General features: G+C 43.7%; 1 protein-coding gene across 2 annotated transcripts in view; it reads left to right on the top strand.

The window, feature by feature from the left end:
- The window catches only part of LOC147024470 (uncharacterized), a 55,821-nt gene that overhangs the window by 35,031 nt on the left and 2,488 nt on the right, over nucleotides 1–18,302 (top strand). For both annotated transcript variants that reach the window (XM_085884428.1, XM_085884427.1), the window contains exons 4-8: nucleotides 7,944–8,095; nucleotides 9,871–10,066; nucleotides 11,723–11,922; nucleotides 13,279–13,351; nucleotides 13,688–13,774. In XM_085884428.1, the coding sequence (XP_085740554.1) occupies nucleotides 7,944–8,095; nucleotides 9,871–10,066; nucleotides 11,723–11,922; nucleotides 13,279–13,351; nucleotides 13,688–13,774 (708 nt within the window). The remainder of the gene's footprint in view (nucleotides 1–7,943; nucleotides 8,096–9,870; nucleotides 10,067–11,722; nucleotides 11,923–13,278; nucleotides 13,352–13,687; nucleotides 13,775–18,302) is intronic.

Genomic DNA, 18,302 nt, shown 5'->3' with positions numbered 1-18,302 from the left:
CCATGACGCAGGTCGACTCCGGACATGAACCGTTTAAGCGGCTCGTTCCGTGCTGCAGGGATAACCGAGCGGAGTTATCGTCGACCTCGAAGGTTCAGATTATTTACCGGGTGTTTTAAACCCACTATCAATCCCTTACGTGATTCAAGATGGAGCTTTCAATAAGGGGAGAAAAAGGACGCAACGAAACGGGAAACAGTTCAACAAGCAAGCACTTTATTACACACACACAGCCAAGCACGTATTCACAGTCATACAGTAATGCACATATAACAGTCAAGACAAAATGCAACAAAAGCAAAAGCACTACTACCGCCTATAATTATTTACAACAATTAAACAATTATACTTGTCGGACAGCACCACAGCATTCATTCAAAAGCAAAGAAAACGAAGGCCATCCTCACAGGCAAGGAGGCAGACAGGTCCGTGGACCAAATGTGCGCGGAGCCTGGAGGAGCGGCCAGGTCCACGAGACTGAAAAGGTCTTACCTGCGTCCTCGTGACGCGATGGCGGGCAAGCCGCAATGTCCGCGCAGCTGCGCCCCGACTCCGTGCCCCTGGCGTGGTCAGTGAGCCCTCTCCGGCGTGCTCCGCGCCAGCACGGTTGGGTCGGCACCACGGTTAGGGTGGGGAAGTAACGGGGCCACCGGCACTATTTCAGCGTGGATGGGGGGGGAGGGGGAGAATTGTCGATGCTCAGGGAATGGCTTGCTGGCTCGAATCCCGTGACGAGACGGCACCAACAACGAGACGAGTGACCCCCACACTGCAACCTCGATGACGACCTCCGTCTTCACTCGACCAGCCGCGAGTCGCCTTGTGCTCGCGTCTTTATAGGCCGGGGGAGGAGCCTGTATGCAAATATTAGGATCAAAACGCAATTGGAGGTGGGGCCACGCCACCCTCTGTTCGGCCATTGGCGTGGCAAAAAGGGGCGTGAACCCTTCCTGATCCGAATTTCTCCCTGAGAGGAACGCATTCGTACCCGTGGCTTGACGCGTTCGGCATCAATTACCGAACAGGCCCTGGACAGCACGACGTTTGGTGTTGACTGGTGGTGTGGTCGATGGTTGTAGAAGGAGATAGGCGAAGGTGGTGGGGGGTTTGCTGTGGTGGTTTGGTGGTTGGCGGCGTCGTTTGGGAATAGCGGTGAAGTGATGTTTGCGGGATGGAGTTGTGGAGGTAAAGAGGCAAAGGTGGTGGTGTTTGAGTTGTTGGTGACTTAATGGTCCAAAATAATAATAGAGATTAAAAAATGGCTAACTCAAAGTGTCGCAGCCCAGATGAATCCCACATATTCCCTCTATACAACGGGTTTGGGCTAACTACACATGAATTTACCGATATATCTCACATGAGGACGATTTATGGTGTAATGCGAATTTCCAAAACCGGAACAATATACTCCAACACCTCAGCATAAATAAAAATGGAATCCCAATGGGTTCACGCGTGGCAAAGATTTATGTTCGGGGACTCTGGTGCTGGACACACAATATGCCACAATACATAGCACAATATTTATACACAAAATTTCCAATACACTATATCAGTATATTGTACATAAATTTTTCACATGCACATGCAAGAACTGGAAGCGATACGAGTATGAGTAACAGTTTTTCCTAGCATATTATAGTCAAGATTCTGTGACAGCTGTGTTTCTTTTTTTACTGATTGTGTAGGTTCTACCTGTAGCAGTTTTTGGTTCTACGGAAATAAGTTTATCAGAAATGTCTAAAATGCAGTGATCTTCAATGTCAGGAAAAAAGAAACTGTTTGCGGGCCTGTTTGGATGAAGAAAATTCACTTTCACTTCATGAGTGTCCTGAAAGGCTTCCATGATGCAGGCAAGCCACCATTTTCCATCAGAGAGTGCACTGCGACATAAATTGAGAGTTTCCCGTTAAAAGTTGGTGGAGATTTTGAAATAGCTGACTCTATATGGTGTTCCCTGCAAAGGCTGAATTCGTGTACTTGAAGAGCAGTTTAAGAAATAGCGAGGAAAGCATGAAGTTTTTGAGTTGCAGCTATGGTTTTGGCCGTTTTTAACCTTTCTTCCAGATTTCTTTCTTCCTCATCATACGCCTCTTGGGTCCCGTAACCGAACTTCATTTCATTCAAACCATTTTCAGCAAAGGCGAAAAGATCTTTTGGAGAAATAATTTGACTGTCGTAAAGTCTTCGCAGGCTATCACGTGTTGCTTCTCGTTTGACTGTACCTCCCACGCCATCTGAAGGGCCCTTGAAATGACTTGTGCCAAAAAATGCCATTCTGCATCAATACCATACTCTGATTTGTGACGACAAAGGTTTATGGAGGCTTTGCAATTCTTACATTGGCCAGCAAAACCGTCTGAGAAATAGTAAAGTTTCTTTACATTTCCAAAGTTAGATTTCAAGTGTTCAATGAGCATTCTTTGGAAGAAGTGGACTGAGACAACATCGTGAGTATTGCATTCTGATATAATCGTGAACGAATCATGGTTTAATTTGCTATCGTCCGATTTGAAACAGTAAACCCAGGGGTGAATTGTCGCTTGAGAGCAGTTCCAATGGAATCCTTGGGCCGCATCCTGAACGACAAACGAATAGTTCTCTGAGAAGTCTCCAATAATGACATTCTTCTTCACCGATTTCGTCTTTCTTATTTTTCAGAAACTGAGATTGGGCCTTGGCAATGAAGTCGTGTCTCACTAATTTCACCGCGTGTTCACAGAATTGATTAATGAATTCTTCCAAAGGCAGGACCATGGAGCTAATTTCAGATCTGTCGGTGGATGTCCACCGTTTAAACTGAATTTCATCAATATCCTCCAGTTCATAATGACTCAGTAGCTCAGTTTTGAAGTCTTCAATTAATGGGCAACTTACACAAGTTCTGAAAAGCATGCTGGTTGTGCTGGGTTACAAACTATGTGTGCTATCACATGATGATAGCTAGGAAGTTTGGCTATCTGTGGTATTTTGGAACCAAACATCATGAGTTTCACGTTTTGATGTATCGTACTGTTACGGCTGTGGAAATTTGCAATACACCATAAAGGTCCCAGATCAGTTATGACGCTAAGTTTATGTGCAGATAGGTCCCCACCTTTGTTTAAAGGGGATTCTTCGTGTTCACCGGGCTGCGACCCTTTGAGATAGCCGTTTTTCTTTATCTATCGTTATTTTGAGCCACCATTGCAACAAACCTCCACGCAAACAACAACCGCCACCAACTATGCCACAACGCCAACCACGCTCACACCACCCCCACAACAATCACCACCATCTTCGCCACTACGCCCGCTTACGAACGCCATCCTCCGCGGACCACGGTAAGACGGTTTCCGTACCATGGAAACCGTCGGAGAAGGATTGGCAGAACAAAAGCTCTTGTGAGGCCTGTGGGGGTTTTTCCCGCCTATTTTCCCCGCGCTTGGTGTGAAGGAAAGGGGGAGGGCAGCTCGCCGGCGATTGCTGGATGCCCAGCGTGAGGCGGTCGGGGTGAGGGAACGCCCCTTTTCAGGAACCTTCTCGAAGGGAGGCGGAGCCGAAAACGGAGAGGAGCGAAGGGCTGAGCCCCGCGCTATAAAGGGTGGACCGCACACGGAGCTCTCTCTTCTTCTTGGTTCATGCTCGCCCCTGTCTCTCTTGGTGGTCGGGGTCGAGTGCTCTCTCTCTTGGTGGTCGAGGTTGGGCTCTCTCGTCTTGGCGTTGGGCGACCTGTCGGTGAAGGCGCGGGCCGGTGGCGAGTCCGGGCGACGCCTCGGAGATGCAGACGGGAGGCGCAGCCCTGCCGGCTGTGTGGTGCGAATCTGCGTGTCTGACGAGGGACGTCGGAGAGACCTCACCGACCACATCATCGCAAAAGCCCGAGAGCAGGCGCGGCTACGCTAGCTGCCGTGGGAACAAGGCATCGCGACCTGCCCAACGTCACACCTTGAGGGGGCAGGTAACCAGCACGGTCCCGCGGGCCTTTTCGGTCATCCACGGCCCACGACCATAAAGGTTTACGATCCCCGTCTACCTCCCTGCCTATGGGGAGGGTTTTCCTGTTGTTTTTGTATGCATGCTGTGGCACCGTGTCCTGTTAAGTAACGACTGAGTAAGTGACTGTAGATAATAATCGTAGTCAGTTGTATTGCGTTTTATTTGCCTTGCTTTTAAATACGTGCATGATTCCTTGCTTGTGTTGTGTGTGCAATATGTGCTTTATAATAAATGTCCTTGTGTGCAATGTATCCCGTTGGTCGCATCCTCCTTTCACCCCATTGAAATGCCATCTTGCATCGTGGAATGAGTAGTTGGTTTTTAACGCCCGGTAAGGAGAATCAGATCCGTCGAGGTTGGCGATAATACCGCTCGGTTATCCCTATAGCACGGAACTAACTGCTTAAGCGGTTCGTGTCCCAGGCCGACCTGCGGCGCGGTGCATCCCCTCGGAAGGTTATCCGCGCGAGTACTTAGGTATATCGAATTTGGCGATTCACCCTATCTCGCGCGGGTAGAATGCGGACTGGGCTGTGGTGAGGTTAAATCCCCACCCGTGACTGGTTTCTGGCAGTAGTTCCAGGAGCGTCACGACTGAATTGTGCGTCCGGTGGTCGACACGGCTGCTATTAGAGAAGCGCGGCCGATCGCACGCCAGGCGGGCCAGAATTCGTAACAGTACATACACATACACTGTGTGTACCGCCTGAACCGGCCTGGACACACTCCGAGGGACAGAGCATGGCAAACTTCGCAAATCCAACTTTCAAGCCAGGGTTCTTCTCTTCGAATTTCTGAAACAGTTCCTTGAGATTGTTCAGTACCAGGCGCTTTTGAATTTTGTCTTTTCCATGTTCATTCCTGACCACCACACAGTCATTTTTTTCCCGACATTATTCGGCTGACTTCATCACTTCGGTAAAATTCGGTTACGGTGGATTTCACTTCGTCAGGCAATATTTCACCCTGTTAGGGATTTGGAGACTATAGCATACCATTTTCTTTCTCTAAATTTTTGGCTTGCACAGCCATTCTTTGGGAGCAACTGAATTCACTCATCATCCCTCTGATGCTCATATTCCCAACAAATATTGTCAGTATATGTATTTGCTCTGAACGGCTCAACAATGTATTTTTCTTTCAGGCTTTTGATCACCTCTGGCATTCAGTTTTCATCACATTTGGACGCTGTATTTTGTGTTTTCTCCGCAGTGCTTGGTCCAGCAACTAGTTCTAATTTGTTTCGCACAGAATCTTCCACTTTACTTTGCTTTTCAGGAATGTACCCTGGGTTCCTTTCTGCCTTTCGTTTGTCGAATGGGATATCGCCTCTCATCGATAACGACTGGTTTAATAGGTCAACTTTTCCTTCTCGCTCCAAAACCTCCTCGTCCTCATCTGTCGAAATAGATTCTGCAATGCCTTCGATAGTACTTTCTGATGATAATTTCGAACTGGTCGAAGATGATTCTTCAATATGCTCTGGTGACGACAGAGTTTTTTTTTTTCTGCACGAAGTACACAGTCTGTCATCTTTTTTTTTCACCTTTGAAGAAAATTTCATCAACATATCATTTGACACATTGCGAAGATGTTTTCGTTGTTTCTTTTAATGGCAGCTGAACGGATCGCAACAGTATTTTCGGAACTCCTTTCGATTTTCAGTCACCATGCTTACTGCAAAATATGCAAAAACTGAGATTAGCCCATTTATAACTTAATTCGATGATGGTTATACAAAAAATGTACATTTAAAAATCAATAGGCAGAATAACTTTTTGCAAATGATGCAAAGTATATATATATATATATATATATATATATATATATATATATATATATATATATATATATATATATATATATATATATATATATATATATATATATATATATATATATATATATACAGTGGTAGCCTGGTGTTGGCGTAGTGGTTAGGGCAGCGGCTTAAGATCCAAAAGGTCCTGAGTTCAAGCCCCGTTGGGCCACTGAATTAATACACCAGCGGGTTGACTCAGCCTGTCATCCTTCCGAGGTTGGCGAAGTGAGTACCAGTGTACTGGGCCGGTCTATACCCCGGTTAAAATAGGTGGACCATATCCCTGTGTCGTAAGAGGCGACCAGGGTTGCGTCAGGAAGGGCATCCGGTGTAAAACATGTGCCAAATCACTATGCAGATCATACGGATGATCCGCTGTGGCGACCCCTAACGGGAGCAGCCGAAAGAAGAAGAAGAAGAAGAAGAAGATATATATATATATATATATATATATATATATATATATATATATATATATATATATATATATATATATATATATATATATATATATATATGATACAGTGGGACCCGCTTAATAGAATCACCCGTATTATAGAATCAAAATTGTTGAGACCGATTCCATTGTATCTAAATGTACACAATTTTTCCCGTTTATTAGAATCAAAAACCCGCTTAATAGAATCAGCTGCTGGCCATCCACTTCGACAGTTCAGCGCCTACTGGCCGCACAGTTCCAACTTTTGCCACCAGGCGGCTGACATCACGCTAAAAATAACGCTATGCCACTACAGTGATTTCGGTAGTCATTGTACAGATAGGCAGACGGCTGACAGCTGCAGTCTAAGCACTAGGCGTGTTGTCATTTCCACGATGGACAGAAAACGAAAGCGGACGGATCGTTCAAACATTGATGAAGCACAAATCCTGAGGGACTATGACGCTTTGCCAAGAATGAGCCAACGAGAAGCTGCAGACAATTTGGAAATTAACCAGCCGATCCTATACAAGATTCTGAAAGATCGAGAGGCCATTCTGAAAGGTCAAGTGGATTCGTCTTCTTCTCAGAAACGCAAGCGAAGCGGCAACGCACCCGATGTCGAATCAGCAATGGTCAAGTGGATTCAAACTTCTAGAGAAAAGGAAGCACCGCTTTCTGGACCTCTGATGTGGGAGAAAGCGGCTCAGTTCGCGGAAAAGTTCAACAACAAGAAGTTCAGTGCGACAAACGGCTGGATTGACCGGTTCAAGAAAAGACATGGAATCGTCCACAAGAAACTTCACGGAGAGGCAGCGGCGGCTGACGTAGGAGGGAAACAACAATGGCTGGACCACGTGTTTCCGGATCTCGTAGAAGGCTTCACGGCTGATGAGATCTGGAATGCTGACGAAACCGGGTTGTATTTTCGGGCCTTACCAGACGGAACGTTCCTCTTCAAGGGAGATCAGCACTGCGGTGGGAAAAAGCCAAAGGAAAGAATCACAGTGCTTTTTTGCTGCTCGATGACTGGTGCTAAGCGTCCTCCTTTCGGTATTGGTAAAAGCAAGACTCCACAGTGTTTCAAAGGCCTCAAAACAATTCCAGTTCGCTACAGAGCCAATTCCTCCGCATGGATGACAGGTTTCCTCTTCACTGAATGGCTCGATGAGTGGAATCGCGAGCTTCGGCGTCATGACCAGAAAGCGTTGCTTCTCATCGACAACTGTCCGGCACATCCCCAATCACTTCAACTGTCGAACATTACTGTGGCATTTCTCCCGCCGAACACAACCTCTGTTCTTCAACCGTTAGATCAGGGAATTATCCGTTCATTCAAAGCTCATTACCGCCGTGCCATGCTACGAAAAGTGCTCACTGAGATTGACAACGAGGATGGAGCAATGACAGCGAGTGACTTGGCGAAAAAGATAACGATCCTCGACGCTATGCTGTTCATTATATTGATAGTGTACATGGGTCATTTTGTGTAACTTAAAAAAAAAAAAATGTTCACAGGATGTGTGTGCGTGCGTGCGTAACACCGTCTTCACACATGGTGAGGAAAATGTCAATGTCTCGATCACAATCCCTACAATTTATTAGGGGGTTTCATGATATTCTCATGAGTTATGAGAATTGTTTTTTTGTTTGTTTGTTTTCTTTTTTGAAGGGGTATTGCATCCTGTTGTGTGTTCTGACCAGGGCTTGAAGCGAGAGGAGATATTTGTCACCTCCAAACTATGGAATTGCAATCACCACTCAGAAGATGTGGAAGATGCCTGTCGGAAGTCTTTGACTCAGCTTAAGCTGGACTACCTAGATCTATACCTCATCCACTGGCCATACTCATTTGGGTAAGCTAATTGAATGGGTCATGTATGGGATATGCCAGCCAGCATTGGCAAAGAATAATCGACCAGCCGATGTATAAATAATGGCCAAATGACGAGCTGTCTTTTTGGATGCAACAAGCCAAAGGGTCCAAAAGAAGTGACAAGATGTACTTGCTGGCCATGTTAGACGCATGAACACTTGATCTGATTTTATTTATCGTAAAATAGTTTGTGCTTCGCAAGTCAACTGGATAAGTCTGTGGATGGTGCAATAATAAAATAATATTCCGCTCTCGTGGCATTGCAGAAATTGATGATGTTTGTGAATAGAGTGTAAATGTGGGATGTAAAAGATGAAATTAAGACTAAAGGGAAATTATGATTGCTTTTGTGAAAAGACTTCCTGTCCTGCTGCTGTTGCAAAATGAAAAACTACATCGTTTTCAGGCAAGAAACGACAAGATGATCTATTTAAAAAGGAAGAGCCGAAGAAATATGATGTGACAAAGGATTAGATGGAATTGAATGTGGAAGCCATGGGAGTTATAACGCAGCAAATACCATGGCAATATTTTCTATTCGTTCAGCTAGCAACATCAAATTTTATTTGATAACACATCCAGGGGACTGAGCACAATAAAATAATATCACTGCGAAGGGAATTATCGTGGAATGTGGCTTATTGAAGATAAGAGTCCAATAAAACATATCACTGGTATCAGTGTTGCTGTTTGTAAGGCTTGGATTTGTGTGAAGAAAATACAAGCTTTCCCTCCTGAGTGCTTCCTTCTGTGTCCATCTTGTCCACCTCATGCATCCTCCCCGTCTCTCATTCCTCCCCACACCCATCGTTTGTCCACCTCCCTCTGTGTTGGTCTTTCACTCTGCTATTGGTGTCCCCTCCCCATCTCTGCTGTTACCTTTTGGCGTGTTGCTTCCCGATCCGTTCAGTATCCTGGTACTAGCTCTTCCACGAGCCTTGACTGTGCATACAAAAAAAACCCAAAACATCAAAACGACAATTCTACTCATTGAATCCTTTAAAATGTCACAATTGATGTGTTTGCTACATTATACTGACACCAGTGGCATGGCAGCCAGTTTTGATTGTAATTTTGCTAATTGTCCTTTTTTTTGTCATGAAAGGCGTTTGCTCAATTAAATCTTGGTTTTTGTGCTTTGACATCATCGTCTATAATTGATGGCTTTAAATATCCATCCCCATTGTTGAATTTGTTTTATAGGATTATTTTGTTAATGTCTTGCCTCGTGGAATGTGGTTAATTTGGTTTACTGGTTTGTAAACTAATGGGTTTGGGTTTGCGTCATCTAATATATAAAACTTTCTAACGACTGACTGATATTAAAGATCGGTGCCTTCCGGGTGACTTAGAGCTGAAATTTTGCATGCCGATGGACATCAAAGCCAATACACCAGGAAAAAATCACAGAACTGTCGGAAAGTATTCGTAAATGAAAATATAAATAAATGAAAAATCAAATTCAGTTGAGCAATCTGAGACGATGTGTAAGCACACCCCGTTAGTGTTTTTATGGCATCTTTTATTATGGCATCTTTTTATTACCCTTTCCACAGATGGAGTTGTCATGTTTCCATAACCCAACCACATCTAAATCCTCATGTTTTTCATCATTTCATTCCATCGTTTTAAAAATTTTTATTATGACTATTATTATTATTTAATCTAGACATTGTCACTCAGCCACCTGTCGCCATCTATGACAGTGACCCAATGTTTTCACGACTTCTTGAAGCCTTAAAAAAAATGTCACAGGCATGGAGGTGAGGATTTTCCTCGAACCGAGACGGGGAAAATGCAGTACGATGTGGTGGACTACCGTGAAACTTGGCGAGCCATGGAGAATTTGGTGTCTGCAGGGCTCGTGCGCTCGATCGGCTTGTCCAACTTTAATGCACGGCAAATTGATGAGATCATCGCCTCATCCACCATCAGACCTGCTGTTCTGCAGGTGGGGAGAATATGAGGAAGTGTGAAGAAGAAAAAAAACAAACAAAAGAAACAATATATACAGTCATGCGCTGCATAACGATGTTTCGGGCAACGACGGATCGCATATACGACGGTGGTCCCATAATCGCATATACGACGGATCTGCCAGCTCCATTAAAATGGAAATCAGCTTTCAAACTGAAGCAATGTTTCCACGTTTTCCTTCGAGCAAGTAAATTACCTTTGAATTGAAGAATTCCGCGAATAAATGGTTGCAGTCGAAATTAAAACACATATTTATTTTTGGTGAAGCTTTTTATGTTGTTAAAACAATCGCACTGTTCCGAAAATATATATCACAATTGACAGGTGCTCGTTTCTTCATTTATAAATTATAACATCGATGCAATGATTACGTATTTATAAAATCCAAACGCTATTTATTCACCTTTCTATAATCGATGCGACAGGAGATTGTAAGCTGCTGCTAACAACACCGATAGCCGTCATAAACAGCACAAAGGTAAAACTAACGTGTCTTCCGTCTCTCTTGGATGTGTGTTACAATTGCCGACAGTATTCAGTACAGTAACATGCTGTACAGGTTTGTATCTGAGCAGCAATAGGCTACACTATATAGCCTAGGTGTCTAGGTTTGTGTAAATACGATGTTCGAAAACGAAAAAAAAAAATGTTCGCACAATGACGACGACGGTTAACGACGCATTTCTCATAACGTAACCCCGTCGTTAAGTGGTGCATGACTGTGTGTGTATGTATATATATATATATATATATATATATATATATATATATATATATATGTATATATATATATATGTATATATATATGTATGTATATATATATATTTCGGCACGCCCCTTTCTTTGTTCCACCATCAGATTTTTGTTACTGCATGAAATGAAACAAGATTTGGCACATATACTAATGATATTATTGTCTTCCTTAAGAGGCCCCTCAAAATTCGTTTTGATGCATTTTCACAAACTCCAACGGATTCCATTCAAATTCGGTACGATAATGGCTTTTGGTCCAACTTAGGTCATTGGCAATAAATTTTTTCCATAACACTTCCGATATTTGAAAAAATCGATAAATCGATATCCCTTATGGGATTTTCCATTCAAATCCACTCAAGTTTCAGGCCTACAGGGGTCGCAAATTTCCACTTTGCCCCGGGTGCTGTTTACCTCCGCTACGCCAAGCTGTGAGGGTTAGGGTTAGGGTTTGAGTTAGTGTTAGGGTTAGGGTTAGCTACACTAACACTAACCCTAACAGCTAACCCTAACCCTAACAGCTAACCCTAACCGCTAACCCTAACTGCAACCCTAACTGCAACCCTAACCGCTAACCCTAACCCCTAACCGCTATCCCCTAACTGCTAACCGCTAACAGCTATTCAGGAAATTTGCAAGAAAGCCCGGGCACCGCCAGGCTTTATTGCTAGCCCCAGCAACGCCGGGCATTACTACTAATATATATATATATATATATATATATATATATATATATATATATATATATATATATATATATATATATATATATATATATATATATATATATATATATATATATATATATTGTGAGCTGTAAGAGTGATTTGGCTGTAATGTTGATACTAATCCTGATCTTTCAAAATCGACTTTGCAGGTGGAGTGCCACCCATACCTTGGACAAACGCGCCTGTTGGCGCATTGTCAAGAACACCATATCGTGATGACCGCATATAGTCCCCTTGGTTCTCCAAACCGTGGCTGGAAAATGGATAACGAGCCGGTGCTGCTCTTGGAGCCAAAAGTGGTGTCCATTGCTCATCGTCATTCTCGCTCAGTGGCCCAGGTGCTTCTCCGGTGAGAATGCCATCTTTGACCATACTATTTCTCTTCCAAGGGTGGTGAAAATTCCACCTGAATTTTTTGATGAAAAAGATAGAGTGATGTGTATCGATGAATAATATTTGAGCGAATGTCTTGCTACTGTAATATTTGCAAGTATCCATAATAATTACCTCTGTCATTGAAGGTGGATGGAGATTGTTTTCACTCCTGTCTGTCTGTCTGTTTGTGAGCAGGATATCTCAAAAAGTTATGGACTTATTCGGATTCAACTTGGACAGGTTGGGTGTATGACAAGTATGAATTGATTCGATTTTGGTGAAGATCCAAATCCAGATCCAGATACTATAATTTTTAAAAATGATTCTTCACCATTGAGAAATGGCAGCAAAAACAATATATCACATATTTCAAAAAATTATGGACGGATTTGGATGAGTTGGTTCGGTGATGAGAACAAGCCAATTACATTTTGGTTAAGGTCCGGATGCAGATCTGTCCTATCATTGAAATACAAAACATAAACTGTCAGCCTCGTAGAGGTATGCCCTACACCAAGTGCAATTCTATTTTATTTCTTGTTTTGATCTGTAAGCTGAAAATCAATAGGTGGCAAGTGAGATAACAAAGGGCTAATTTTTAGCCCCCTGTACCAACCCCCCCCCCTCCCCACACCAATTCTCCTTCCCATTCAGCCCTGACTTTTCTCTCTACAAGCTCAAAGGAGGAGAGGTTTTGAGAGGCACGGGGGTCACGAGAGATGCATTTCTTCATCAATTGCACCAGATCCATGGGGTGCTCAAAATATATGAAAAAGTCACCAACACTTGCCACAAGCAAGTTTACATTAACTATTTATTGTGCAAAGATAGATTAAGATTGAACATGGGTTATTCATAACAGCAGCAAGATAATAAGTATCAAATATCATTGCAAAGAGCAATGTAAAAGTCAAATTTAACACAATAAAGCGAAACGTGAAGATGGAACCGTTTCTCTCGTATCACCGTGGCTCTTGTAACCTGGCGACATTTTTTTCCAAAATAAATTCCACAAGATTATTGTTTCTTTCAAGCTCCATAACTCTGGAAATGTTATATACTGTTCAGTGAATGGGTTAGTTATTTTAAACATTTATTTTGACTGGTGCAAATGAAAGTTAAAAAAAAAATAACCCATTGTCATTTGTAAGAATAACTTGAGACAATGATTTAACCGTCATGATGATCCCAATATCCCTGATATGGTATTTCTGGTTATCTATTCAGCATTGCTTCCAACTGCAGAAACCACTGCATTTTAAAAAATTTATTTTTCTTTTCTGCTCGAATGCTTTATAAAGCTGTTTTTTTTTTGTTTTTTTTTTTGCAGGTGGCTATTGCAGCGTGATATCACAACTATCCCAAAAAGCATCACGCCCTCGCGCATTGAAGAGAATGCTAAAGTGAGTGCTTTTTGCTCAGCTGAGACTATCATTGTGATAGACTAAAACCTTTTGTTGTTGGCTAACAGGATGGCCTTGGCACGAGAGGTACATGCACTCATCATTAATGGCTTTCAGGGAGAGGATAATCAGTCTGCCTGGTCTGATCTACTGGTAATGCAAGTGTATGTATTGTGGTTTGCATGATGCCCTGGGACCCCTTCAGATAAGTACTTAAATGTCACCTACGAAAAAGGATGTACCGACCAAAATCGCTCTAACAAATCTTAAAGTGATTTGAGCTCTATTTGGTTCAAGCAGGTGACGACTTTCCTCCAAAATCTTCTCCATGTGCAGGTTTTTGACTTTGAGCTTTCGGAAGACGAAATGGCCGAGCTGAACTCCCTTGACCGTGGGTGTCGGTATATTGAACCCTTGATTGAGGTAATACATTTTCATGCATCATCCTCTTCATGTTTTGTTAGCTCACCTGGAACGTAGTTCTGGGGAGCTTGTGGGATGGCACGTTGTCCATCCATCCACAAACACTTGCAACTTCTTCTCTGAAACGCCACACACAGTTTCGATGAAACTTGACCACAACCTTTTATCACCCGTGATGTCCCAAAGTTTGTTCACAACATTGAAAAAAACAAAAAAATCTGTCTGAGGAAGTCTATGGGGGAAGGGGGAGAACATTGCCATCCAGAATATGTGTTTGCTTTCTTCTCAATCTACGCATAAAATTTTGATGAAACTTGACCACAATCTTCATCACCTGTGATGTACCAAAGTTTGTTCACGACATAAAAGAAAAAAAATCCATAGGTATTTACATTCTTCGTCATTACATATTTTGTGGGTCATCCATGCCTACCAGTGGTTCCCTGGTTTTCCTGTCCAGCAACCATCAGGGGTATTGCCCCTTTATTTTTTCGCTACAAGTTCCTTGATTTTGCAAGAAGTCATGGACTTATGGTGGCTGGTTCAGGGTTTCAGCACTCACGTGCTTATCGCTGGACTTGGAATTGCAACGCAGGTGGTGTGGCAATGGAGATTGAACATGTGCTCGTTGATGATCGCTGGAGGATGATCCAGTACTGCAGGGTCTACCGGAGTGCTCAGTTCCTCAATACTGTCCACAGGCTTGTTGTAGCAACTCTGAAGTTGCAGCTTAAATCTGGGAGAATGGTACCATCCCAGCCAAGGCTGGATGTTGGCAAACTCAAGGACAAGAGGGTAGCTGAGGAGTTTGTGAACAGGCTGAGTGGGGATTTGGGGGGTCTGGGTGCTTTGGGGTATCTTGAAGAGTTGTGGAGTGCCTTCAAGACCACCATCCTTTGTTGCCGGTGGATGTCTTGGAACTCACCGTAGGGCAAAGAAGAATTTTGTCTCTCAAGGGACACAGGATACCATTGACCAGAGTCGCAGGGCGAGGCTGAATGACAGAGCTGAGCTGTTCAGGTAGCTGAGGAGTTAAACTGTACGTGTGCTAAGGGTGGACAGGAGGCCTATGTGTGAGGAGTCTGTGAGGGGGTCGAGTATCACCTGTGGTCAAGTGATTCTCGTCCTGCTTACCGGGGAATTCACGCATTTCGTTCCTCCAAGTCCGTCCTTCGGTGTACTGCAGTTAGAGCGGAGGTTGGTGGGTTCTTGTCCGAGGAGTCCAAAGTGAATGTCTGCTGGGCCGTTTCCTTTGAGCGGCTGCACCAGGCTGATCCACCAGCTGTCAAGTTGGATGTCAAGGGTGTTGCTATCCCTCCAATCCTCCTGATGCTCCAACCAACTGTGATCCACCTTCGTTTGTGGAGAAACAGGCTGTGGAGAACCGGTTGAAATGGGGGTAAAGCTCCTGGGATATGTGGCATCCATGCTGAACTTCTCAAGGCTGGTGGAAATGCTGTACTCATGTGGTTGCATGCAGTTCTGTGCTCTGCCTGGAACACAGGCATCATCCCAACTGACTGGAAGAGGGGCCTTTTTATCCCTCTCTAGAATGGGAAGGGTGATCGCCAGGACTGCAACAATGAACAAGGGGTGACACTGCTTTCCGTACTGGGCAAGGTCTTTGTTCAGATAATTATTTATTTATTTATTTTGTATACCTTGTCGAGGCTCGTATGAGAGCTAACACACAACGCACAGCAAGGGGGGCATGAGATGAGGGGCGGGAGTGGGATGGTCGAAACAGTGGGGAACAGAGACATTAGGAGATCTGTGGAAGGGAGAGGGATGGGACGGGGAACATGGGGAATACAAGATGGACACTTCAGGGACTTTCAGGAAGGAAAGCAGGGAATTTGAAGGAGGTGGGCTTGGGTGGATTATCAGGCGTATAAAAGATCGAGGATTTGGATGGGGGATTATAAGAGGTGGTGGTGAACAGCTGTTTTGAAGGCCTGGAGGGAAGAATGGGATTGAATAGAGTGAGGGAGTTTATTCCAAAGGTGGGGAAAAAAAGAGGAATGAAGGAGTGAAGGTGAGCAGTGATTTTTTATTTTGGTGGTTTTACAAGAAGGGGGTTGTTGGCAGACCTTGAGCGCCCTGCGGAAATGTGGTGAGGACAAATCGCAGAGAGAGCAGAGGGGCGAGGCTGGAGAGGTGACTGTAGAAGACAGAAAGACCACCAACCAACCTGTGGTGAGAGAGTGAGAGGCCCAAAGGCTAAGCCTCATCGCGGGAGATGCCAATGATCCGAAATGCCTTGGTTTCCACAGCGTGAAGCCGAGAAAAGTGGGAGGCAGGAGCACCAGCCCATAGGGGAGAACAGGACTCCATCTGTCCAGTATCACAAGGAGATGGGGATGGGCCAGGCATCTGCCTGGGGATGGCTAGATGGAGGCACCTGGAGTACCGGAGGAAAGTGGATGCAGCGATGCGCTGCTCCGGCGCATGCTCCCATACCTGACCTAACCTGATCTGACCTGAGTGAGGTTGAACCGTTTTTCCTGGGCCTACTATTATAATTTGCTCCAAAAGCATCGACATTCGTGTTACAAAGATTGCATTGTTGAATGTCCACTTTCGCTTGCAGATTTTTGCACAGGTTATTGCAGCTTTGAAAAATAGGGCAATACCCCTGGTTGCTCACCTGGTAGAATGATACCCTGAGGAGAAAGTCAACGTGGGACGGAATCCGCAAAATGAACCAATGTTGTGGCAAATATCTAATTTAGATGCAAACTGCCACCCCCGCCCCCCGCTTGAATCTCCTTCGACCCCATGTTTTTTTTGTTTTGTTTTTTTTTGTTTTGTTTTTTTAATTATGATTTTTTTTTTCTCAATAGTGTGAACAAACTTTCGTATGTCATGGGTGATGAAGGTTGTGGTCAGTTTCATCAGATGTGTGTCGCTTCCTCTTTTGGGGGGGGGGGGCATCCCACCTGTAAACTCAATCCGTAAACATCCTCAGACCCCAATTCTTTTTTTTAATGCCATGAACAAACTTTGGTACTTGCAGGGTGATGAAGGTTGTGGTGAAGTTTCATTGAAATCGTATGTAGAGTTTCAGAGAAGTTGCGAGTATTTGTGGACAGACTGATGGAAGGATGGATGATGTGCCATCCCATAATATAAGATCCCTGGAACAATGTTCTAGGTGAGCTTAAAATGAGATGGCATACTCTATACTAGGATGCAGCAGACATTTCAGATAGAAAGATGTAATACTTCAACTTCCAGCTGACTTCAGTAGTGTGAACTATCAGGATAAATAGCTAATACTAATGGTGCTATCTTTAGTTCCCACCTCCCCAGGTGGCGTTACACATGTTTTATAAAGTAAAGGCCCAGTCACACCTTGACGTTTTAGCCAGCAATGGCAACATATCAAAATGTATGTATTACGCTGAATTTTTGATGTTTTTTTTTAAGATTCGGATGTATTCATAACGAGTTGGTTGTATGCATAACGTATTAGTAACGGACACAGAACGTTTCGTTGTCTTCTAGATAACTTGTAGCAACGAATGCTTACCTGTTGTCGGCGTTCACAACCTATGCCCAATGATAGTCTAACTTATGCATAGCGCGCTGTACGTATCGCCGACGATCACGTGGTGTAGCCTATTAAAAGGCTGCCGCACAATGATTCAAATCATAACCGCCAGAGAAATGGAAGTGTCAACATCGCAGTCACTCCTTGGCGATCTTGCCAGCGTATACCGAACTCTGAAAAATGTGTCTAAAATGCTGGCGCACGTCGAATACGGTATGGGTAAGTTTGGTATACGTGAATAGAACGCTAAGGTACGCTATCATACGTCGTAGTAAGTGGAGTACGTCTTGAAATTTTAAACGTGTTAAAAATTTTACGACGTACTTACCGTATGACTCACACGTTCCGCATGCAATGGGAATAAGTTGTACGCACGATATGCGATCGTTGGCACACGTCGACAAAAGTTACTTGTAAGTTACTCATAAGTTGAAACACGTCGAGGTAATGGTTAGCGTGAGTGTTCCAGACTCCCTGTTTTTTTTTTTTTTTTTTTTTTTTTTCTTTGGTATGACGGTGATTGTTAACACTTCGATTTCTTGTGCGGTTATAATATAATATAATTAATAGGCTGCTGCTCAACGATTTAAATCATAACCGCACTAGAAATCGAAGTGTCAACATCACCGTCATACCGAAGAAAAAAAAAAACCCATATCTTGCCAAAAGGTGACCACGTGTGACTTCTTTAAGGTCACACTGAGGTGAACAGAGCTGCTATCCACCAGGAGCGACTCCTTGAGGAATATCTGCCTACGAGAGATTCCGATGAGAATCGTTCTACAGAGTAACCATGAAAAATATATGTTTGCCTCATAACGTCACCAAATGACGTCATAATGCCTCAAGCTTGACATATCTAGAAAGCACTCATCGAGGTGTTCAATTTGAGGTACTACACGATATGGTTCATAAAACTTGAAAATTTGACCTTGGGGTCAAATATGTTTGACCTCAGGCGCTAACCATGAAGGT

The sequence above is a fragment of the Eptatretus burgeri genome, chromosome 6 (assembly GCF_056783735.1).
Source record: "Eptatretus burgeri isolate ZD-2024b chromosome 6, Ebu_testis_v1, whole genome shotgun sequence".
In the NCBI taxonomy this organism is placed as follows: Eukaryota; Metazoa; Chordata; class Myxini; order Myxiniformes; family Myxinidae; genus Eptatretus; species Eptatretus burgeri.
The sequence above is the reverse complement of the archived record's forward strand: the minus strand, read 5'-3'. Positions and strand labels throughout refer to the sequence as shown.